This window comes from Maylandia zebra, linkage group LG23 (assembly GCF_041146795.1).
Source record: "Maylandia zebra isolate NMK-2024a linkage group LG23, Mzebra_GT3a, whole genome shotgun sequence".
NCBI classification, from domain to species: Eukaryota; Metazoa; Chordata; class Actinopteri; order Cichliformes; family Cichlidae; genus Maylandia; species Maylandia zebra.
Window position 1 is genome coordinate 9,995,382 of NC_135188.1, and position 24,857 is coordinate 10,020,238.

The window sequence follows — 24,857 nt, forward strand, 5'->3', positions numbered from 1 at the left end:
CAACTTTTAGTGTTAAGAATTGAAGTTGTTAGCAATGCCTTTAGGTTATATTTTTTACTTGTTTAATCTTACAGAGAATGTGATGATTTCATGGATATTTAAAGTAAGCACTGAGAGAAATTTAGTAATGGCAACATATTAAAAGAACAATATGTCTTATATATAATACATTTATATATACAGTGTCAAAGAAACCTGTCTTTGAGTGAAGATTTAAGGTGACAGGAAATATAAATAAATGCAGCTTGAATCTTTACTGAAGCTCAGTATTTGAAACAGTTTATTCGCTGCTGTAATAATTAATGATTGAAATAATAACTTTAATATTGGCCATATTATATTTACATTACCAAAGTAAGATGACTTTAGTCTCATGAACAACATTAATTGTTATTTACTAGCTAATCTTAAAATGACTGTTCAGTACAGAAATGAAGCCCAATAATCATGTTTTACAGTCCTGTGGTCTCAGCCTCAGATACTTATCAAATCAAAGTTTGAGGAGTTTATCAATAAAATTACCGAACTATAACATTTTTGTTTTAAATACACAGAAATTCTCACTTTCCTGAATTTTTAAAACATTTTCCTAAATCAGCAAAACTGACAGCGAGCTTTTATATGTGATCCTGGTTAATCAGATGAAAAAGTCAGTAACAACACATCTTTTTGTTTTTGACAGGTTTATAGAAAAGAAGAGAAAATACACAACATCATAAACACATTGTTTATCTGGTGTGATGACTTGTAATGGACAAGTGATGTTTTGCAACACTTTTTTCAAGTAGTTTAAAGAAGATGCAAGAAGGGAAAGAAATCAACAGCACTTGGATCATGTGTTGACTATTTATATGGCACAAGTCTTTAAGTAAGGGAAGAGGGTAACAGGAAGTATATTATAAACAGTATGCTACAAAATCTTGTACTAACAAAGATCACATAAACCTGAGAAATATTGTAGGTAAAGCAAGGCAGAGTTTAGTACTGGGAGTATTTGAACTAAAAGCACTGCGTTAACTATTAAAAAGAAGAACCCCCATCCCCCTTTATCTTCACATTTCTAACTTATTTCCTTAAAATATTACGTTTCTACAAAATGTACATTCTGTCGCTGATATTCATGGTTAAACCCATAAAACTGTACACATCTGTTTTCATTGCTAACAGTGATTGTAATGGTCGAAAGTGACAACACTGAGGTCGGACCGATGAGCTTAAATGACACGACTGATAAAAATATTAAGTCAAACTTAACAAAGAAAGCCCTTAGAAATGTCCGATTTGCACTTCCTAAACATTCCCATCCGTTGAAATTGATAAACCCTCAACTGGCGTGTGCTTGGGATGCAGACGGTTTGGAGACCACCGAGAATGCCTTGCAGCAGGAGCTGATTCTGCCAGACACTCGTGGGAAACATCAGAATATAACATAATCGCCTTGACGCCGACAAAGTTCAAGGCAAAGAAAGCTCGTGTGAAAGAAGTGGAATGGGTTCATATTCTTCAGGCAGGCAGATAAACCGCTATACATGATAAAAAATAAAATAAAAATAGCATTCAAACCCTGTGGAGGAATATCTGATGGATCTTTTTCTCGGTATACCAACCCTTCCTTATCGATTTAACAATAACAATTGATATAAGAAGAAACATTCACCATCTTTGGGGGATCCAAAACCAGGATCAAAAGATTTCTCCTCCATTTAAAAAAAAAAAAAAAGAAAGAAAATGTGCGCACATGTGCAATGTAAACACTACGGGGATTATTTTCCTTTGGGATTTCAGAGTCAGCATGTCTATGAGAGCCGAACAGCTTTTTGTTCACTGATGAGGGGATGAGGTAATGTGTCAGCAATGCACGGCACACTTTCTCCACTCGCAAAGTCGGGATGACGTTGTAACATCCATCCGCTCCCTCCAGGTGGAGTCTGGAGTAACATGTAACCCCTGTGTGCCCCATGAGTCAGTATGCAAACGCCGGCTCTCTCGGGGCTTATTGCTCGTGGGTTCTGCCGGGATCTCGTAGTTACAGTTTGCCTTGTTTCAGCCTCTCTATGTGATGGCAGAGCTTCAGTGCGGGCCCCAGTTTCAGACCCATATACTTCATGATCATGTCGCTCCGCAGGAGCATCAGAGCTTTGCCATCAATCTCCTGTGGAAACAGACACCGGGACTTGTATTAGAAAAACAGAAACACTGTCATTAGCTTGAATAACCATGCAGTAATTTAAAAAAATATATATAATTCCAATTGAAAACAAATATTTTGGGGGTCTTCAGCAGTGAGTTAGGCCCCAGTTGTGGGGTTTTTATGCTGAAAGTGCATCTCGCTGCTCTGCCTCCAACCCAGAAAGTCTGCTGGGTGCACAGTGTGTTAGATAAAGACCCAGGTGACACTGCCTTCACAATCAGACACAATATCTGTCAAAGGTTTTAATAAATGAATAGGAGAGTGTGCCCAAACCTTTCACTTTATCAGATTGTTGTAACAGCTGGAGTAAAATGAGGTTCATAACTGAACATAACCATGACCATCTTTTCACAGGTAAAACGATGGAAACCTCGAGGCTTATTCTAGATCTTGTTAAATTAAGGCCATCTTTATCATCTTAGCCTGAGCTGCCTTAAATAGAGTGTTTGCAAAGTTTCCTTTCAGATTTAGATCACAGACGATAGAAAACAGGCTTATTGCCGCCATCTGTGGGTAGTTGAAGATGTGCGATTGAATGAAACTGGAGAAGAAGGAGAAAAAGCAATGAAATTACAGACTTCCTTTCAAGATGGTTCTCCACAAACGAGCTCCAGAGTAAAAATGAATACAAACAATGAAAATCGGATAAATTTTTCATTAACTTACATGTTTTCTGAAGAGCTCAGCATGAGGTGCCAAAGCTGTGGGGTCGGCGTCCCTGACGAACTGCATCACCTCTTCGATGGACCAGGAGGAGGGGTTTTTGCTGGGGAACTGCAGACTCTCCCTCTCAGACGCCAGAGCCTCGGGACCTGTGGTGGAGCTGGCAGCTGCACAAAACATTGAAATGGAATTAATTTCTTCTCATGTTCAAACTCCAGTAGCAAATTACAGAGTGACTGGCAGGTTACGTTCATCTGGAACTCTCATGTCTGATTTCCATCTCAGAAAGCTGGAGCTGCCCCACTGACACAACGATCCAAGACAGCGGCAGTTTTAATCTGTAGCTACTGTTGTTTATTTGTAACTCACAAATATTAAATAAGCTATCCACAAACCGCTGATCAGGCTCCATTCATCAAAAGAAAAACCTTTTATGTGGTATTGCTAGTGATGCACAAATGACCATAATAAGAATCAAATCCTCTGAGCCTCCTAGTTGATGAACCGTTGGTAACAAGTTGTTGTGTTTATTATGTTGGCCAAAACATGCTGGGGTCATGCACAGCTGGAGCTTCAACCTCGTACAACAGCTCACAGTCTGCTAATGTGAAAAAAAACAAAACAGCAACAACAACAACAAAAAAACCCCCAAAACAAACTATTTGGAGGTCAAAGTGAGAGAAACAAAAATAAGCATGTTTTATTTTCATGCCTGTTTTGTCTGTGATAGTTTCCCCTATTTACTCATTTGGTATAGTAACTTCATTAACACATGGATCACTTAGGATCTGACTTTAACTTCATCAGTGGGGACTACCCATCACGCACTGCTCGCCACTATGGTGAAGTTCATGTCTGAACCATTGGAGAACAGCTGATTACAACTTTATAAGTACATGATTCATTTATGATTTATGTAGATTTGCAGCAGAGCACCTTTTATATTGTGTTATTTAAAAGTCTTTTGAAAACACAGGTGTATCTGACACACACAAGCTCTCTCTCTACCTTCGACTCTTCTGAGGGGTTGTGTGGAGCTCATTTCTGCAGGGTTAGATGAAAGGCGGCGCATCGGTGTGCTGCTGCTGTGATGGTAGAGGCTGCTGGCCTGGGAGTGGTACTCCGAGAAACTCCGCATAGTCTGGGGTCGCGGGGTCATGGAGTTGGAGGCGGAGTCCATGTAGCGCTGCTCCTTTATTAAGCCGTTCTCTTCATGGGGCAGAGTCTCTGCTGGAAAGAGAAACAACATGCACAACTTTAAAATGTCATTTTAGACAGAAAGAACACACACACAGAATTGTGAATTTGCAGATCAGCGTCTGTAAAAGTAATCCCTGTGAGTCAAAAGCTCAGGGTTCAGAGACGTCTAAATGTCCACAGTTTTTTCTACTTTTGGCTCAGTATGAGGTCATACAGTGGATCTCTTTTATATGGTCATCTTAGGCGCACAGATCTGGCTGCACAGTCATTGCGCGCACTGCTTGCTTAATTTTGTCTCTCTACACGTTTTAAGATGCCGCAGACACGTCCAGACGCCTTCCTGACCGCTCCGCAGGTCACATTTCATTGCGTGTTGTACTTGTATAACTATGCACGTGACAAATAAACAATCTTCAAAGTTCAACGCACAAATCGTAGCAAAAACCTAATCAGGGGGGTTAGCCTTGACCGTTGAGGGGCAGCCAATCAGAGGAAAGTTTGCCTCAATCCTTTATCACCCACATATCACCGGCTGCCTGTACCCATTTTGTCATTTTGGTTGTAAAACTAATTTTTCAGGAATTAATGGAATTTTCTTTCTAGCCCAAAATGGCCGAGTTAAAGTAATGTGAAGCACAGATGGTAAGATCAGTGTTGCCAACTTAGTGACTTTGTCGCTATATTTAGCGAGTTTTCAGACCCCCTTAGTGACTTCTTTTCTAAAAAGAGACTAGCGACAAATCTGGCGACTTTCTCTGGTGTTATTGGAGACTTATTTATGACGGCTTTTTGACGTGAAAGTGCGTATCGCTCTTACTCTCAACAAGCAGCGGTGCTGCGGTGGGAACCTCGCCCGTGCCAAAGCGCTTACGGGCGGAGGATAGTCCTCCCCCAGCTGCTATCAGGGCAGGAGATGTTCACACCTATGCGTCCAAGCGGCAAATGAATCGCGCATGAGCGAAGCCGCAGCTCTCGCACTGACTGTAACGGAGTCAGTTCTTCTTTTACTGTTATGATGTTTTGTGGATCACAAGGTTTAAAACTACTTATAAACACACAAACACACACAGTAACTCCACTAGAGTGCCTATTTCGGGTCACTTTTTTCTTGGTCCAAGCCCGGATAAAGGAGGAGGATTGGAATTGTGACATTACAAAAAAAAAAAAAAGAAGCAATAATTGGTAAAAGAAATTTTATTTATAGTTCTAAAATCTTTCGAAATGCATTTAGGACGTTTTTTTTTTTTTTTTTTACTCACTTTATGTCTTTTCCATGACGTTATTTCTCTCTCCTACAACATAGGTTACAATTACATTAGCATGACCAATTATGCAAATTAGGCGATGACATCATTTAGCGATTTCTAGCGACTTTTAGGACAGCCAATAGCGATTTTCCTTACTGAGGAGTTGGCAACACTGGGTAAGATCGAGGTGGAGCTGATTTTTCTGATTGCGTTCAGACAGTAGTAGCTTGCGAGTGCTATGCACTACCACAATACACTCTATTTCTGTAAAGCTCGTCTTCTCTTCTTTCCAAAACCATTTGAATTTTCTCTTTATCATATTTTTCTCTTTAACGGTGACTGAGTAACGATCAATTAACAAGTGTTTGTGAAATGGGCCCACTGACAGCAAAGTATTCTAGCTGGGTTCAAGAATAAAAATAAAGAAGTGGAAATGAGGATAATAGCCCCCTCCCGTAAGCTGAAACAAGCCCAAACAGGCACTCCTAACCACATTAATATCTTAGCAGGCTCTAATTAAACACTGAGATTATGACTGTTTTCCTGGGCTTTGCACTCTTTATCTGCTTTTAATGAGGAAGTGTACTGTGCAGCAGTAACAGAGCTAACAACAGCAGAGCTATGGGTCACAATAGAGTGAAGCTACAGTGCTGATGTATTCAGATTCAGGCAGTGAGGACAGTGATTCAGTAACGTCACTTTACTGGGATGATTTCTAATTGTTTGTGCACTGAAGACTTCCCAGTCTGGGAACACTGGGACAGCTAAGTGAGCTCAACCAGCTCTGTTTGACAGGACCAGAATCACGCAAAGCTAGCCTAGCAGAGACCAAGAATAAGCATACAGAGTCAAAAATGTGTGCTTACCGATTACAAAAAAATAAAAAAATATTTTATACAAGGTTGCGTTTTTCCACAAATTAAGGTTTCTGAATAATTTTAATTGGCTGCCATTTTCAAAAATAACTACATTACATCCTGATGTCAGCTGGTTATGACGTCACTCTGGTGTCAAAGGGCATTTTAATGAAAAAACTGATTTAGGTGTGAACTTGAAAATGAAATCAGCTTGAGGCGTTGCCCACCATCACACAAATCCGATATCATGAAAACTGAACAGTAGACTGCTAACAAACAGACAAACATAACAGATTACATAATCCCGCTCTTCGGGATAAGATCCGTAAGGAAAGCTGTACCTTCTGAAGGATGAGCTTCAGCACGTAAATGTTTAGGAGACAGCGGCGCTGCATACGGTGGAGAGACTCCAGAGAGACTTCGTTTACTCCCTCTTGCCAGTGATGGCGCGTCCATCACCTCTTCTTTCACTGAAACACAGAAACTCACTTTAACTCACACCAGTGGTTTGTGTATAAATTACACCACCACACAAGCTCAAATATCAGTAAAAAGATGACTGTGTGGCTTCTGAGATGTCTTTAGTTCTCAGTTTGATTGCGCTGTCAGATTTTATCTACAGCCTAGTTGCACAATCTGGATCTAACAAGACACCTGCCATTTTTATTCCAAGAGTGTCGTCACTCCACTAGCCTACATGCTTCATTGCCTGATCAGATTCTTTCACACAATCCTAACAAACACTCTTAGTCCATCTGTTTGAGATCCATCTTTTGAAGAGGGCCAAATTTCTCTCAGGAGGGATCTTTGGGTTCCAAGAGCCTCTTTAGCTTTCTTGGAACCATGTTAGTGTTAGCCAGCTCCTCCCAACAGATGACGCACTCGAACTAACGGCTGTTGGCATCCCCACTCCAGCTGAAACCACACAACCGGTTACTACTGACTGTTAGTCAATCGTTAGGTGGTAGGTCCTCTGCACTGGTAGATAGTTGTGGTTTGAGCCACACAAGAAAGCAATCAGGATTTTCCCCCAATTTTTTAATCTCACTGCAGTCAGTCAGCAGCTTTGATGTGTCATGCTCTCATTATTCCCACCATCCAGCAGCTGCACAAACTAAACAGGGTTAAGGAGGATTTTTTAGCAGTGGAAATGAGTCCAAAGTTGTGATATACGACTGTATACATGGACATTCCTCACAGCATACCACTTAATCTTAGACCTCAACTACTGTATGTGCAAAAACTACAGGACCACACAGGACAGAATCTATATTTCATGTTCTTTACACAGGTGAAATAAATCCCAGAGCACTACATCTGTGGCTGTAGGATTCTTTGAGATGCTCTCACCTTTCTGTGACAGGAACAGAAACTTACACCACCTTCATTTAGATGTGCTAAGAGTTTGTCCGTCACGTTCCACTTTTTTCAACAATGGCGAATTCAAAATTCCACATTTCATTTTATATCTGAGAAAGTTTAAAGATAATCACACAGAACTCTCGCTTTTTTTAATGGATGTGTGGAGTTTCTTCTTCCAGATTATTGCAACATTTTTCTTTGTGGTGCAAATGAGACGTTACTCTTGCGTTACTGCTGGTTTAAAATGCAGCAGTCTGGTTTCTTACTGGTTTTAGTAGTAAGGCAGGGCAGGGATAGCTCAGTAGGTAGAGTGGCGGCCCCATGATCGGAAGGTCGGGGGTTCGATTCCCCTGAACAGCTACCCTGAGGTACCCCTGAGCAAGGTACCGTCCCCACACACTGCTCCCCGGGCGCCCAATGGCTGCCCACTGCTTCACTAAGTGAATGGGTTAAATGCAGAGAGGGATTTTCCCCACGGGGACCAATAAAGTACACCTTCTTCTTCTTAGTATTCCATCACCCTGATCCTGGCTTCTCTACCTTTCTCTAGACAGCAGAAACGTTGACCCCATATTGTTGCCCGTTCGTAGCATTAGATCATCAGGTTAGGTCTTCCTGCTGCTTCCAAAGTCCAGGATTAAATACGAAGATGATCAACCTTTTGCATTAGAAGCCCTTGATTGTTGAACAACCTGCCTGAGGGGGATGTGGCCCACTGACATCCCTTCTTTTACTAAACTTCCTTTTATGTAACATCTTCTTCTTATCATCCTCCATCACTTCATATCATTTTGTAATGTCCTTGAAAGTTTTACTTCTGAAAATTTCCTTGGGTATATTTTCTGTTATAGCTGATGGAGTTTTGTCTTTATATTTTTCCTCTGTTCTAAATTTTTCATTTTAAACTGGATTTGTTTGCCCTTGTGTCTCTTTTTATTTGAATTTACCATCCTTGTTTTGCTGGTTTGTCAAAGTATTCTGTAAAAGCAATTTGTAAACAGTGCTATTAAAAGTAAAAAGTTGCAGGCTTTACCTGATTTCTTCCTCTCGTAAGCCGAGTAGTGGCTGAACGGCTGGCTGCTGAACAGGTTGTCGCACTGCAGATGACGACACATGGTCTCCAGGAAGCGCAGTACAAAGGAAGCACTGGAAGCTGACGGTAGCCTGACCACACGGACTCCACCATCTGTTCTCACTGTGGTGATGAGAACATGTTTTAGTATTCTATCAATCATCATGCACGGCTGCCTAAGGTGACAATAACAGAACAACTTTATACCTTTGACGACCTCCCCTCCGCCCGAGTCATTCTGCAGAGCGCTGAGCAGGACTTTAGGCTGGTATGCACAGTCTATACATGACTGGACGACCTGCTGGAGCACAGAGTTCACTGGACCTGGTCCAAAGTGGTCAGGTAGATGCTGCATCTGCTTCCTGTCCAGGTGGGGTCCGCAGTTTCCGTGCTTATTAACGTACACACACACTGAAACAACGCAGACACACTGAACTAATCAGACATTCAAATGAGAGCTTTCATTCTGTGCACCAGTAGAGCCGTTAGCGTTTACCTGTCGAAACCACTGAGTTTAGGTTGGCAGGACTTTCCTGTGGCACCTGGATGCTCGGCAGCTGTGTGGAGCCTTGGATCATTTTGGGCTTTCTCTGAAAAACAGGTGTTTATAAACAATTTAACAATAAGGAATGTTAAAGTAAAGCTAATTCTTAGTTCTGGGTGTATATGTGTGCTAGGGCAGTAATTATAACCTTGATTAAAGAATTAAAAAAAAAAAAGTTATGAGGGTAGTGTCTGCATTATGGCTGTAAGTCTGACAAAAATGGTTAAATGTCTTAGATACATGCCCTCCTTTGCAGTGTTTACATCTTTCAGAGCCACGTTTGAAAATCCTGCTCTCACTGAAATAAACTGGGTAGAAAAGTGCACCACTGTGAGTGAAAAGGGGGTGCACCTGATGCATTACACAATAAAACATTAAAGTGATGACATGCTGCTGTAAGCTTTAAGCTCGGTTAAAGCAATGCTCAGTGTTTAAAGGTTTCACAGTGTGGACACATTACAGGCAGATTCTGAAGAGCTTTGTTTTCTTTTTATGGAAGCATACTTCCACCTTTCCAGGCTCTCATTACAAATCAAAATGTAATCTGCAAACAATCATAGTCCAAGGAGCCAATCACAACTGCAGTTGCATTTGGTCCATTTTACAGAAATCATAATCACCACAGTTACCAGCTCAGCACACAGACCTGGAAAAACTGAAGCAATTTTGATGTGTAACTTTGTCAGGACACGCAGTTTAAAAGAACATTGGGGTTTTTCATGAAATTATTCAAAGATGTAAATAATGCCCTACAACATCAACTGCTTGCTGTTTAACCACATTGTTTGGAAAATAGGAAACAAAACTCCCCGATACTGTTGTTGGGTAGTACTGTTTTCTTGAGCTTGTTGCCTAGAAAAAAAAAAGGAATTTTTGCCACATTTTCAGTGTCGTTTTCATTTCAGGACTGCTGCGGTTGTACGGCAGTTTTCCCAGTTGTTGCATCTATTTTGTGCCTGTGAAAATGAAGCCATTATTGGCGTTCATTGATGATTGTGGACAATCGCTTTCTCATTCCAACATGGATACATTGACTGGATTTCAGTCGAGCATATAACGCTGGTAAGTCCCTCAATCAGAAGATGTTTTGGACTGTGATAAACGGTTTTAGAATCTTCAGGGTCAGAAAAGTGAAAAAAGCAACAATTTGAACATTTCGGATCATTGTCCATAGTTCTGGCATGAAGCATGTTTTAGTTAGTATGATTCAGATATAATGATAATGACAAAGACCAAAAACAAAAAGGATTTAGTGATAGTTGAACTGACGTAGCTTGTGTATTAATTTTGTGCTAATCAAGCATGTTTTCCTAAACTAGAAGATGATACCTTTCAAATTGAATTGTCATACATGAGTTTTTGCCCACTAATTGTTCTCTTATAGGCTTTTGTATTTGGGTGTGCTGTAAAAGGGAAAATTTAATAAAAATGTGTGGCTGATAACAGATTAAACAGTCAAAGCTGGGCCTCACCTTGCTTCCCGGTTTGGGTCCTCTCTTCTTGTGAACTCGGGGTACCAGCTGTGTGTTTTCAGGTACAGACCCATTTTGGGCCGCGGCTGCCTCGGCCACCGCTTTGAGGAGAGCGATGGTCTCGCTTTTGGGCCGACGGCCTCTGACCCCCTTCCTGACCGGCAAAGGGGGCAGAGGATTGGGGAGTCTGTAGGGGGACTGCATGGATCGCCGACTCGGTTTAGAGGGCGACGAGGGAAGAATCTGCAGGTGCTTCGGCAGAGTAACTGCAAGAAAAACAAATGGAGTCAATGAAAATATGTCCTTGGAATAAAACGTGCATAAAAATGTAAAAATAGGATATTAAAAAAACAAAACGAAAGCAAAACAGATGACATGCAGGTCATGCATATGGACAGGGTTGTCAAAGGGTGTCCCTCAGGTCCCTCGGGTCAGCGCTCAAACACTACAAAAATACCTTACTGCTGCCTCCAGTACCCTCTGGACCCTGAACTGGCTCCCAGTCAAATAAATAGTAGGGCTGCCACGATTAGTCGACTAGTCACGATTACGTCGACTATCAAAATCGTCGACGACTGATTTAATAGTCGACGCGTCGTTTGAAGCTTTGTAAGATCCAAAAGACGCAGAAATAAGTAGCAGGATTTAAGAGTGTAATAACGGACTGAAACAGAAGATGGCAGCACTGCATGTACAAGGATGCCAGCTGCCGTTAAACCCCGAAGAAGAAGAAGCTGTGTCCCAGAATTCATAGCGCGGCCCAGCTCAGTTTCCAACAATGGCGGCAGCTAGTTAGTTTTAATATTACTCTTATTATTCTTTCTGGGTCACAAAATACACGTTTAACATATTTTCAGGCGAGAATGTAGCTGTGTAAACCTCAAATATCTGCTCAGTTTATCAGGACACCACATATTTTCAAAAGCGCTCCGACGTTTTCGGAGACGTCTGTTACCCACTAGCTCGATAGCTAGCCGGGGGCTAGGCTAACTAGAGCCGTGAGAGCACCGGACTCCCGGCAAATAGTTTTCAAACCCACCGCCGTCTTTCGCTCCTCAGGTTAAACGTGATATATAAGTCACTTAGATAACTTAAAAATGTTATTGTTTTGCCTTTTTTTTTTTTTTTTTTTAGTATTTTATTTGTTCCTGAGTAAATCGGTTTGGCTGAGATTAAAGTTATAGTTTTTACACAGCTGAATAAACGTCAAGCAGACAGCTGATTATCAGAAGTGTGAGATGCTGTTATAGTTTAGATAGCAAGGAGTTTATTAAACTTCACCGAAACAATCTGCAAATTTCATTAAAATTTAATAAACTATCATCCTGTCTTTATTTTTAGTTAGCACAGACCTTAAACACTTAAAGCTGTAAGCTAATGATAGTTATATAAGAGCAGATGCTGCTGGTGCAATAAGCTGTACGTTTTACGTCCAATGGATGATGATCTGATTAGTCGACTAATCGCCAAAATAATCGGTGACTGGTCGACTATCAAAATAATCGTTTGTGGCAGCCCTAATAAATAGGAACTCATGCTGAATGTTTTTTTTTTTAATTTAAAAAATAAATAAATTTAAAAATATATATATTCTGGGTGCCAGCCTAGGATAGGATAGCATAATGTTACTGAAAATGACACAGGGAGCGCCCCAAATCAAAATAATATTGTGTATCATTCGAACAGAAGCCAGTTTTAAACAAAGTGTTTTTGGATCCATACAAAAAATTTCACCAAGTGAAAGTTTCATGAAATGCTGTAATCTTTGCAGTTTTTGTGTTTCTCTAACCAACAGCACAGACACAACAGCTAATAAGCTACAAAGCCAGAATGACCAGTTCACAGGTTTTGGTGGGTGTTTATATGTGCAGTGATTTCTGTTTCCCTTCTTCTAAACTCTCAACATACTGGAAAAAACAAAACAAAACAAAAAAAAACAAAAAACTACCACATATCCACACAAAGCAACAGCCCATGTATCCAACAAGTAAATACTTGTGTTTGTGTGTGTGTGCTAAAGAATACCTAACAATAGCAATGTGCAGAGAAACAAGTGATAAAAATGCTTTTCAAGGTTCTACACAGACCAAATAGTGGTAGGGAAAGACTTTTTCCAGCTTTTAAAGTAGTCTCGGGGCTCATGTATGACACAGAAAACTAAAGAGGGCTTTAAGTCTTTCATCTGTTCTGTGGTTAATAATCTTATCCACTATATAAGGAGTGCTGGTGCAGTAGAGACTACACTGAGCAGCTTTTATGTAAACATATATTCTTCCATGTAAACAGGTACGTAGTGAAGAATATAAATCCCATTCCTCCTCCTCTTTCCTGCTGCTGCTTTCCTCCCTTCCCACTTGTAATTCTGTCCGTTTCATCCCAGCCACCCTAACAGACACGCACACAAACATAACAGGCCTCCATACTGATCTGCAGCTTCACACACAATACACCGCTCGTCTCCTACGACTGTTGGCTCGGGGCTTCTGACGCTCTCAGAAGCGTCAGAAGCCCCGAGCCTGCGGCTAAGTTCTCATTTCTGAACTTAGCTGCAGTCTACAAAGAGGACCACGTCAAAAAGTAGACATTAAGATGATATAGCAGCGCCGTAGAAAGGAAATCGATCCAGATTGAGCATGTTGTGTGTGAAGCAACAAACTCACAATCAGAGGCAGTGCAGGACTACCGGTCTACTTCTTATTAATCCAACTGTAAAAACAATGGCTGTGGAGCATTTCCTGTCACCAGCTCTGCATGTTGAAGTCAGGAATGAGGGAAACTGAGGACTTGTTGACGGGCAAATCATCCCAGATAATCCTCCTTTCTAACTTAAATATTTACCACAATTTACAAAACGACCTTCATGTTTCATGTTTTATTTAATATGAGTTAAAACCAGCAGCTGACACCAGAAAGTTATCAGGAAAGTTCCCTGCAGTCACAGATTGACCACTTTCTACAGCCAGAGGAGTTACAGCCTGCTGGCCATTGGAGAAAGTGCAGGTTTTAGGCGTTGGCCAGAAGCTCCGTAATAAATGGGAGCATGCAGATTGTTCAATGGTTCTTTAAAAATTAAAATAATTATTTAAAACAGCTTGTAGACAAAAAGTCAGTTTCGTTTTTGTAAATACAGTCTCAATTTCAAAGCATTTTAACTGTTCTTACACTGAAGCCAGTTTTATCCATTAACTATCACTGCATGCTGATAGGACGGTTAAGGACTGTGGTGGTTGAAGAAGTGTGAAGATATGTGTGAATGTGTGTGTGAATGGGTGAATGACTGAATGTAGTGTAAAGCGCTTTGGAGTCCTTAGGGACTGAGTAAAGCACTATACAAATGCAGGCCATTTGCCATATCTTACACCTATCAAAATCCACCCAAAAAATCCACAAACAAAAGCTGTTGGTGCTATGGTTAGCTACAACTTCACAGCATCCCATTAATTCTGGGTGATTTCATAACATTCGCCTATGACACACACAATACACCCCCACCACCCACACACACCCACCCACAAAAAAAGAAGGACATTTCTGTGCTTTATCTGCTTGTCCTCTAGCTAAACTCTGACTTTCCACTTTAATGCCATATGGATTCATTTATAAAGCCTTCCGAGAGTTTAGTGAAGAAATACCCACCGCCTTTGTTTAACAACACAACTGAATAACCACCAAAACCACCAACCCAGCCTAAGATGGCCATAATCACAACCACACAACTGAAATAACAACGGTAAAATGGTAATATTCATCCACTCTCCTCAACCAACATATAAATCAAGTATACCGCTTTGAGGTTTGAGCCTTTCAGCATTACTGCCACATATAGTTGCCACACTTACAGTTTGATTATTTGTTGCATTAATTCCCTTTACTTTTTCTTTTCAGTTACCAATCTGCTGCTCCCTTGTTGAGGGTGGAGCTGTTAATAAGAGGACCAAACCATCCTCTGCAACAGCATGGGGCCAATGGACTTTTTTTGCATGAAATTTAGTGAGTGTTCCTATAGTTTAACCCCTTTTTGTTTAGAATGGTTTGCTCTGCTACTTTATAGTTTGTTTATTTACGTTCTTGTTTTGTACATTTTTAGGTCTATACCTATTTCATATTCTTGTGTACTTCTGATATATATTTTTATTTTCTTGGGTTAAATAAAACCCTTTCTTCACACTCGCCAAATCTGAGCATTAGTTAGGTAGTTTTTGGGTCAAGGTGCGGTGACTGAGTGGGTGAGTTCTGTGGAAGTCTACAGAGAAATCATCAGCCCTGAGCTCTGTAAACACTTTCCTGATGAGTTCATGGGCTCATTTATTTTGTTTCACATTGAATAAAACATTAGGTTCATTTTGTAAAATTACAGTTATTTTAACAGTTAGAAAAGCAAAATAGTTAATCTTGTCTGACAAATCATTAGCCAATCGGCATGTAGTTTTTTTCTTGTCACATTTCAAAAAACCAAGATGGCAATGATGAAAACGCTCATCTCTATGTTTAATGACGGGACTGCACTAATTAACAGGTGAGATCACAGTGGCTCACATCCATCTTTTATAGTGTTTATGGGGACAGCACAGTGAGAACTGCTTGTCTAGCTCAGCTAGTTTGATGGAAAATCTGCTTGGGAGTGTAGTGGGTTAAGCATTTGCCTAACAAGCAAAAGATCCCTGGTTCAATCCTGGAAGAAAGTAGGATTGGGATTGCATTAGGAAGGTCACCAAATCAAACATGTGGAGCAATGCCTTATGAATAAGCAAGCAGCCAAAAGTAGCTGCTTCTTCACTTATGAGTCATTGATCTGGGAAGCTCATCTCACATATATCCGGCAAGCAGCACATTCTGAACAATTTGTACATGTTTCATAGTTTTATTTTTACTGTGCTGTGGTGAGGCAACAGTTAAGAAAGATAGCAAGTTCATTCAATATCCAGCTCTTCTGCCAGTGCAGCGATCAGCTGCAGACATTCCTCTTGAATTGAGTGTAAGGTTGCCACGTATGGAGACAGTTTGATACAGTATGCATTGTGAAGATTGTATATATAGACTAGGGCTGGGCCATATTATACCGTTCACGGTAATACCGGTATAATGTTAGGCAACGATAGGAAAATGAAATATCGCGATAGAATGGGAGTAAAACGCGCATGCGCAGTGCCTTTGTTTTCATACGCACATGGCCGATTGTTGAGTGAAACAGATGAACCAGAATTGGTTTGTAAAAATGGTGCAACTTCCGTGATGTGGAACTGGTTTGGTGTTTGTCCGTCAGATACACGACAAAGCACATTTTTTTGCAGAACATGCAAGCGGCCGTTGTTATTGTCATATTTGTCGGACTAAGATGCTCTTAAATCTGGGAGTAATCTGGGTCCTAAACTCCGTATGCTTCAGGTCAAACAACACTGCAGCATCACTTAGAGTTAAAAACTGTCTAAATTCTTTCATCTTTAATAAAACGATCAGCATTGCTGCTTTACCAGGTGTAACTATGAAGTTTAACTTCCAGGCATCCATGAAAACTAAAGTTATTACATTTAACGGAGTTAGACGTTAGCAGGAAGCTAGCGGAAGTTAGCTCGCTAGTTTCGCTAGTTACCTAAGCATGATATAGCATGTTCTGACTGAGAGATTTCTGAAAAAAATCAAACGTACAGCTCTGCTATCACTTCCAACATAAATGAAGACAGGAAACTAAACAGCAGTGACGTTTGTAGGGTTACTGAAGTTGGGCTAGCTGGTATATAATGATGTGCTACGTGATCGCTAGTGACACAGCTATGTTAGCATAACATAAACAGTGAAGCTGGAGGACGAACACTAACACTTTTCCACTTATAAAAGTTAACGTGAAGGTTCTTCATGGTTAGAGACAAATGCAATCGCATGGCAGGATGTTGTAAACGGACCAAACTTCAGTCAGGAGAACAACTGAGATAATCCATCCACAATATGAGGTTAGTCATTAATAGACTGCAACAACATGGGAATAGAGCAGCTGCCAGAGAATTCAACATTAATGAATCAATGGTACAGAAGTGGAGGAAGCAAGAAGAATGAGTTTAATAAAGTTTGATTTATCTGACTGCTTTGTTTCGCTTAATGTGCCTTATAATCCCGTGCACCTTATGGTGCGAAAAATGCGTACTGCACACTGCAGTTTAATGTTGCAAAGCACCTCTTTTTAACTTCAGTGGATATTATACATGGTTATGCTCAGGATATATCAGCCCATTTCTACTGGAAATGCCTTTTGGTTAAACTTTCAGCAAGGAATTTGCATTTGCACTGTTACATTTTTATAAAGCTTTAATGTACATAAAAACCAGCTTCTTGTTTAAGTGAAAATAAATGGAAGGTTGTCTTTTTGCGCTAGTAATGTTGTGGAGTTGTATTTTGTCTCGCATCAATTATATCGTCGGTTATATCGTTATCGCAAATTTTCAAATATATATCGTGATAAATATTTTTGGCCATATCGCCCTGCTCTAATATAGACTGAAAAAGTAAACTTAAGGAACTTCACATGAAGACATGAAACCTATGGGTGGATGTATTCCAGTTTGAGGGAAATACAAATTATCCAATTTTCCAGACAGAAATGGTAAAATGGAGGGTTACTGGAAGATTACATTTTCCAGTAATAAAATGGGAATGTTTGCAGCTGTGCTTTTTAAGCAGTACACCTGTGACTGTGTCCTCTGATTGGTTGGTCCCTGTCACTTGGTGTCACTTGGTGGTTTATATTTTTTCTTTCCTCTCATCTCTCAGAGAGAGGTGGAAGAAGTGTAAAAGACCTTTATATAACTTCTAAGAGCCATAATATCACTCACTGAAATCCATATTAAAATCTATATTCATGCACATATCCAAATCTGTTATTCTTCTAAAATATGTGCATTTATATGTAATGTAATCACACATACAGAGGCAAACCTCAAGCCTTTTCTACTGTGTGCTCAGCACCTGTTAAAAATTACCCTGTGTATATTTTCCTCTGTCAGACTAAGCAACAAGACAACATGATTAATGTTAATTGCGTTTATATTTATCTAACTGTGGGTGTAATTTCCGGGCTGGTGTGTGGGGGAGAGGAGGAGTGTGCTCCAACTAAATGAGCATGAATGAAAGATTGATTACAAACAATAGCATCTGCCTCAAACCGCATTATTTACAGCAGTGAGGAATGCGCAGATGTCTGCTGCCCCCTACAGTCGAAGACTTACCACTGTTGCCGGGTGGCTGAAGGCTGTGCTTAGTGAGGGAGCACCAGCCTACCGGGAAGATGTCTCGGGAGTCGTACTTGCACCAGTAGTCAAAGGCGCCCCGCCAACCGTCAAACATGATGAAGACCTCATCGCCCTTCACTTCTCCAATTGTGGCGGGGCAGATGAGGTACGGGTTCTTCTTGTCCACCGCCTCCAGCTTCATGCCTGGCTTAAAGCTATTCTGAGGGGGTCTTGGTGGTTCCTGGAAATAAAGGCAACGTCCTCATTCGTCATTGCAGCAGCTTTTAAATACTTTATACTTTTTTAAAAGGTTTACAGAGGTAATACAAACCTTTTTAAAGGCTGTTACTGGTGCCATCTCTGCTCCATTTAAGGTTCTCAGCAGAAACATGGGCCAAGAGGAGGCATTCATCCGAAATCCTGAAATGACAGGAATTTAGGCTTAAAACCAAGTTGAACTAATGCAGAAGACAGAAGTTACTGTTATTAGTAGACCTTGTTATTTAGTCAGTGCTGCTTGTTAGGCAGCATTATGGTATGTTCACATCAAAATTCCACACAATCCATCCATCCATACAAATGTTTAGACCTTTCTGCAACCCCTAAATATTTTCCCCGAACAGTCAACGGAAGCACTTCAATGATAGCTGGAACAAATAACATATTTCCAGAACATACCAGAAAGTCCGAAGATTTCACCCACTTTTCTCCGAGCTCGCTCATTTTCTACTGTCTAAAAGCGAAATTGAATCAAGCAACTCTTGTTCTCCACTTTGTTGCCATCAGTCGAGTCAGCAGCTTGTGGGCTGACAGGCTTTTAAACACAGCAACAAAAGAGTTTGTCTGCATTTTAAATCACGCATTTGAATCATGTTAACTTGTATCTTTGATCTACAGATAGATTATGTATCGAGTGTTTATTAAAATAGACTTTTTTAAAAATACTGTGACGTAAGGCCCTCGTTGTGGGAAGTTTGTTTATTAGGTTTCAGGCGACTCTAAATGCTCAGCATCAGTTTTTTCTACTCTTTAATACTGATGATGTAAATGAGACAGGATATTCCTAAAATAGTCAATTTAGGCACACAGCTCTGTTGCTAAAAAATCTTCTGTTTGTGATGGGTAGCTAAACAGAATACGCACTAAAACAGCTTGTTTCAGACAAAAGATAAACTGGGGGTCTGCACAGAGGCCCAATATAAGCTAAATAAAGATGTACAATATGATGAAAGCAATCCTGTCACCATGTATTTCTATTTTAAAAATATTCCAAACATAATTCTTCACATGTCTGACATTGTCTTGACTTCAGGTTGTAACAAAGTCAAAATAATGATGACATGGGAGTTAAGTCTTCCTTATTGAATAATTTGCAGCTCATGTTGTGTGTATTGTTACTAAAGATAAAATCAAAACCTTGTATGTGCTTCTTTCCAATCCTTACCCAGCGGCGGCTGCAGCATATCTCCATTCTTCTCACAGGTGCCGATAGGCTGGATATCAGAGGAGTCGACTAGTCTCCAGAAGTCATTGCTGTTATCACTGCCGTCCAGACGGAGGCGCAGACGGACCCCAGTAATACCCATCACTGTGGCAATGCAAACTGAGGTGGAGTTGCGTGGGTCGTGAGCTTCAAGCTTCATTCCCACCTTGAAGTCATTGGTAGGTGGGACTCTAACCTGAAGATAACAGAAAAATGTCACGAGTGTGGTTGCTGTAATCACAGCAAACAAACATGTTTTTGAACTCTCTATACAGTCTAACAAAAGCTGTCCCAGTACACCCAGTATGAGGTGTTGGGAGCATAAAAAACAAGTATCCAAATGAAGAGAATTTACTGAATCACTGTCCCTAACTGCCTGAATCCAAATACATCAGCACTGAAACCTCACTCAGTGGTGATCCCACAGCTTTGTTACTAGCTCTGCTGTGATTCACAGTACACTTCCTTGTTAAAACCACATAAAAAGGGTGCAAAACCCACACAAACAATCACAATCGAGGGCTTGTCTAGACCTGTATTTGCTTAGATTCTTAGATTCTACTAAAGTAGCTCTGAATGATTTACAATTCAAAATAATCCTTATTTATCTTACACTAGCCTATCTTACACTTGGTGCAGGCCCTCTGTTTGTCCTGTCTGAAACAATTGATCTGATTGGCAGGTCTAAGCAGCATGTAACTGGGACTGCTGCACTCACACTCAGACAGCCGCGTACCGGTCCAGAGTTCATGCATGAAAACAGTCTTTCAGCCCTTCATCAGACCGTTGAAACATTTAGTCAGTGCACCATTGATGTGACCCAGCTGATTAACATCGGCCAAAGCCATTTATAAACTTCATCTTATTTCCCGATTCCAGTGTCACTCAGCGAGGCGATAGCCCTTACATTTACATTTTCCTCTAAGACACTGGGTCTATATTCATGCAAATGGACCTCAGCAAATGTTTCACTAGACTAGCTGGGGCTCACTTCCTCCAAGGCTGAAAACTGCAGGTCCAGGTTACTCTGGAATGTTTTCTTGAGAACAACTCCAGAATGATCACAGTTTTTGTTATTTCAAATAAATACATTTGTCAGTAATCCTGCTAACACACAAACCAAACCAGTCACATGACCATGGCTTTGGTAGCATTTATAAACTCAGGAGGACATACCTGACGAAAACAGGTTGCTGGTGCTGGTATCGATGATGTTTCCTTGAGATATTCTTCCCAGCTAAAAGCATCTAAAGAGAAACAACGAGAAAGCGATGTGAGAAAGTGAAAGTGTATTTCATCTATTAAATATATCAATTATTAAATATTACAGAAATGAATATCCGTGTGCAAAAGCTTGAAATAAAACTGTTTATCAGTGTGTGAAATGTGACATTATACCATGATTTTAGTCCATCTATACAAGCCACACAACTGAGCTTCTCATTTCTTAAAACACTGAGAACACAATCTCAATAATGACAAGAAATGAAGAACATCTCTTGTGGATGTTTAGCAGTATGTGATACAAACAAACCTCTCTCTGTTGCAATGGCTTGTCATTAAAAGCTCATGAGGAAGTTACATAAAACAACTATAATCCTGCTCTGATTACATAAATACCTATTAGAGTGCATCTTGTGTTTCATCAACTTCATCATGTCTGAGAGTTAAACACGAGAATGAAGTGAATCCTTTCACAATTTAAAAAAAAAAACTTGAAGGGGTCATACCTGATTTCTCTTTTTTGGCTTCTTTCTGATCTAAAAATTACAAAGACAACAACAAAAGAAATTTAGAAACATTTTAAACCCCTATATCTTACTTCAGGCAATGTAGGCATTACAATACATTGTCCTTATAAATGTAACTTATATTACAAGCTTTAAATTACAGTCTGAACACAGAACATATTCATAATTATGGAATGTAATAGAGTATAGGCACCCTCTGTTAATTATAGCCATTTTATAAACAAAAAAAGTTAATTTTTCTAGGATAAGTGAAGCCCCGATTAATAGAACTGGTTAGAATATGAATTTAGTCACAATATGGGTGGTTTTCCTTTTTGGCTCAAGCCAAAACTTGTTTGGGTGGGCGCCACATACCCTACAATCTGTGTAACAAACATTTACAAACATCTGAGGGAAACTACTACCAGTTTTTTTTTACATTATGAAAAAAACCCCATTTTTTTCCATTTTGTATAAGCACAAGTACCAGCTTCCTCAAACAAATGAAAGGTCCTTGCCTTTTAGCGGCGTTTTCCCCATGGTGACAGATGACCAATGTGGCACTTTTATGGTGATGAACAAGGTGCCAGATGATCAACCGACTTGTTTCCGTATTCTCTGAAAGTTTGTCCTGAAAACACAAAAATGGATCATTTGGGACAGAAACAAGACAGAAACGCCTTAAAAATATTGAAATAACAACAAGGCAATTTGTCCAAAGCAGAACATCCAACTCCAGGGAGTGTTCGAGCTGAAAATTCCAATTGTGAATTTAGGAATTCCAGCTTCCCACTTCAAATGTTACATAGCATAAGACTCAAAGAGAGGAATAAAAGATGTGCAATTTAGCAAATGAGAAACTGGGATTGACAACTAAAGCCTGACTTATTATACTCCTTCTACATCTATTTGCGCAGGTATTTGGCTACAGAGAGTGAAGTATTATGGGTATTTAAGAAATGCAGACGACTGCCTGCAGACCTCTAAAAAAAATGAATAGAGAAAAAAAACGATGCACCAAACTAGTATCTGGACTGAATATCTGGCAAATATGACATCTTTGTTTTGTGTTAACTTCATCGAGAAGAAGCTAACACAGCATGGAAGAACGGTCAGGTTTGGGGGTCAGGTTTTTACTGTTTGGGAATGGTCCCAGTCTTCCTCAGTGTCGGAGTACCAGGTTATTTATTGATCACAGATAGATATTTGGTATCAGCAGATATCAACATCTATGGTAGTGATATCAGAAAATGAAAATCTTAATTGGTACATCCGTTACAGCAGAATGAAAGAAAAAAATCAAACAAACATGAATCCTCCTGATCCTCGAAGCGGTAACGCCACCATTATCAACATGAAGTGACAGATCCATGTTGGAGTGAGTGAAGGTATTCAGCCATGAAATCAGGGCAATGCAACAGGTAGAGCCCACATGGCACGTATTTCACCTAATGCCTTCTTAAATCTCTACCATCCAATCTAAATTTCTGTGCACCTCAGGTTTGTTGCAGCAGCCTTTTTTGGTGCCGTGATGTTCCCTCTCACTCTCTTACATGATTAGCATATCGATAAATGGTTGTTACTTCTGCTTGATGCATCAGAGATTTCCCCTAATTTGCATAATTTCCAACTGGCTGTAGGGAACTGAAAGGGAATGTTACCTGTTAAGTACAATATGTATTTTAGTACTGAGCAGTTATTAATAATATCCCTGTGCACCTTTAAGGCTGAGACAGACTGGAGGGTGAGACCTTTTCTTTCAGTGCATATTAACTTTAATTATCTTGACCTTTTTTTTACTGCAGCTACTCTGTGGGCACTGACTGTAACAGTATTTGTGAACTGACACAATAAAAGGTTGAACAGCTTTTGTTCTGAGGTTTCGAGAGTCTGTCTCTGTCTATATTAACCATCCCTGTGTTATTCTTTTAGAGAACTAATGTGCAGATGTTAATTCCAGCTGTTCCTCAGTCTGCTGAAATAATCACAGCAGCTGCTGCTTATGGGTTGGAACAAATTAAACTTCTAAATATTAGCGTTTAGTTCATTATGCTCCTTTTTATGTGAGATCATTTACAATTGTTTACATCTACAGTCATCTCAGAGAGAGAGGAGATGCCAGCATCTGAATAGGGACTCAAATCAGCAGACCTTAAGTTACTAATCAGCTCAACTGACATTTAGCATTTAATATGCTAAAAAACCAGTTGATTCTGAGGAGGTCAGGCATGAGCTTATAGTTTTAAAGGAATAGTGGAGATGTCCCTAAAAATAGCCCACATAGTAAAAGTATGAAGATAGGCAAAGGATACTGTGGTTAGCAAAACGGAAATCAACCTTTTTTCGTAAAGTAAAAAACCATCAGAACCTCTTTCGCGTACAGTATTGTGGTTTTCCAGTAATGGGTCACTCCCACGGAGACAGGAAGCCTCGTACAAGGTGGGTTTTTTTTCATGAGGTTCAGCTACAACCGGGCCTGTGGTGGGACAGCCCATACGACACAGTCTGCAACTTTGTGTACATTCCCTCAGTTTCATTCCCAAAACATCTGTAGAATGTAACTAACTCCACCACCAGGAGTCCCGTAAGTTAGTGAGTTTGGTATAAAGAAAGCACAACAGCTGTTCTAGGTCAGCAAATAAAAGCTGCGTGCCCTCCCCTCAAATTTACAGTAGAAACACGGTCTCAGTCATTGAGGTAATATTAGCCACGCTGAATTGTCTATTATAATGACGCTAATAACGCCCCGCCTATGAGCTAAATTAACGTTACATCGACCCAAGAGGTTATTATTCACAACACCTACATTTATAACCTCATAATTACCTACAGCCAGAACTACATTTTCTAATTTTTACTCTCAAATCAGCTGGTTATGTCGCCTCACCCACCAGCCTTTTAATGTTAACTTGGATTGTAACAGCTAGCGAGGCTACATGTCGAGGCAGGAAGGTATAATTTAATTAATTTATCATAACGCCGAGTTTTAAAGTGTTCCATATATGATGTATATATGATATATGATGCATCTCTGCTCTCTGTTGTGTAACATTAACGGTTTCAGGTAATAGTCTAGGCCCAATGTTGACAACTGGAACTGCTTGTATGTTAGCTACCGCTGCTGGCTAATAACTAGGTTGGCTAACCTTAGCGTTAACCCTCTGAGAACAGTTTCTTCCACAGTATCGGAGAGAATCGCACGTAGGCAGGATTGAGAAGCTTCCACGGATAATTTCCCCAAACTCCAACTCATTCATTCTGAAGTATTAACTTACAAGTGCCTTCTTTTTTCGACTGAAGATCCACTTTTTTTCTATTCGTCAGCTGCCATTTTTTCACGAATGTAGTGTATCCTTACACGTACGTAATATATGCCAAAGATTGTGCTGAAAGGAGAGTACAGCTACGACACGGGGACTGACTGCAGGAGGAGTAGTTCAATGGCCAATGAATTCGCTTGCTGCTCACAGTAGTAGCCAATCAGGAAAAGACTCAAATAATTTGTCCAATAAGAATCCGGACTGCATTGGCTGTAGTTTCAGCTTCAAAAAACTTGTATGAGTGATCCACTTCAGCGTTCCTTCCTCTTTACAGGGTCTTTCTCCTGTGTCCCCCAGCTGTGCTTCAAAACTGAAAAACTGTAAACATGTAAGAAAACGCCTCGAATAAACAATGTAAGATAAGTGGTCTGGTCTTTAAATACGTAAGGCCAAAACTACAGAACAGAAAATAGTAAAAAGAAAAATAATTAATGCAAAATGCTAAATTCGTATTATAATATAATATAATATAATATAATATAATATAATATAATAT

At 40.0% G+C, this 24,857-nt stretch overlaps 1 protein-coding gene across 2 annotated transcripts; it reads right to left on the minus strand.

The window, feature by feature from the left end:
- Window positions 1-666: 666 nt before the first annotated feature.
- LOC101479910 (Scm polycomb group protein like 2) lies at window positions 667-24,449 on the minus strand. 2 transcript variants are annotated; one of them, XM_004557073.6, is made up of 15 exons: window positions 24,317-24,449; window positions 21,560-21,672; window positions 21,042-21,071; window positions 20,488-20,558; window positions 19,273-19,507; window positions 18,160-18,248; window positions 17,826-18,069; window positions 10,609-10,874; window positions 9,089-9,182; window positions 8,800-9,003; window positions 8,554-8,715; window positions 6,500-6,628; window positions 3,863-4,081; window positions 2,858-3,021; window positions 667-2,152 (listed from the first exon to the last, which is right to left on the minus strand). In XM_004557073.6, exons 2-15 carry the CDS (start codon window positions 21,579-21,581, stop codon window positions 2,027-2,029), a joined length of 2,055 nt encoding a protein of 684 aa, XP_004557130.3. In that variant the 5' UTR covers window positions 21,582-21,672; window positions 24,317-24,449; the 3' UTR covers window positions 667-2,026. The 2 variants fall into 2 exon arrangements, with proteins under 2 accessions (XP_004557130.3, XP_004557129.3); XM_004557072.6 differs by having other exon boundaries at window positions 3,863-4,084.
- Between the last annotated feature and the right edge of the window lie 408 nt (window positions 24,450-24,857).

What these genes read in the sequence shown, in the direction of transcription:
- LOC101479910 (XM_004557072.6), bottom strand. Translation starts at nt 21,581, where the DNA reads ATGGGGAAAACGCCGCTAAAAG. An exon ending in TTACGAGAGGAAGAAATCAG is followed by an intron (nt 6,629 to 8,553) that starts GTAAAGCCTGCA and finishes TCTGTGTTTCAG; the next exon opens with TGAAAGAAGAGGTGATGGAC. An exon ending in ACCCCTCAGAAGAGTCGAAG is followed by an intron (nt 3,022 to 3,862) that starts GTAGAGAGAGAG and finishes TGTTTTGTGCAG; the next exon opens with CTGCCAGCTCCACCACAGGT.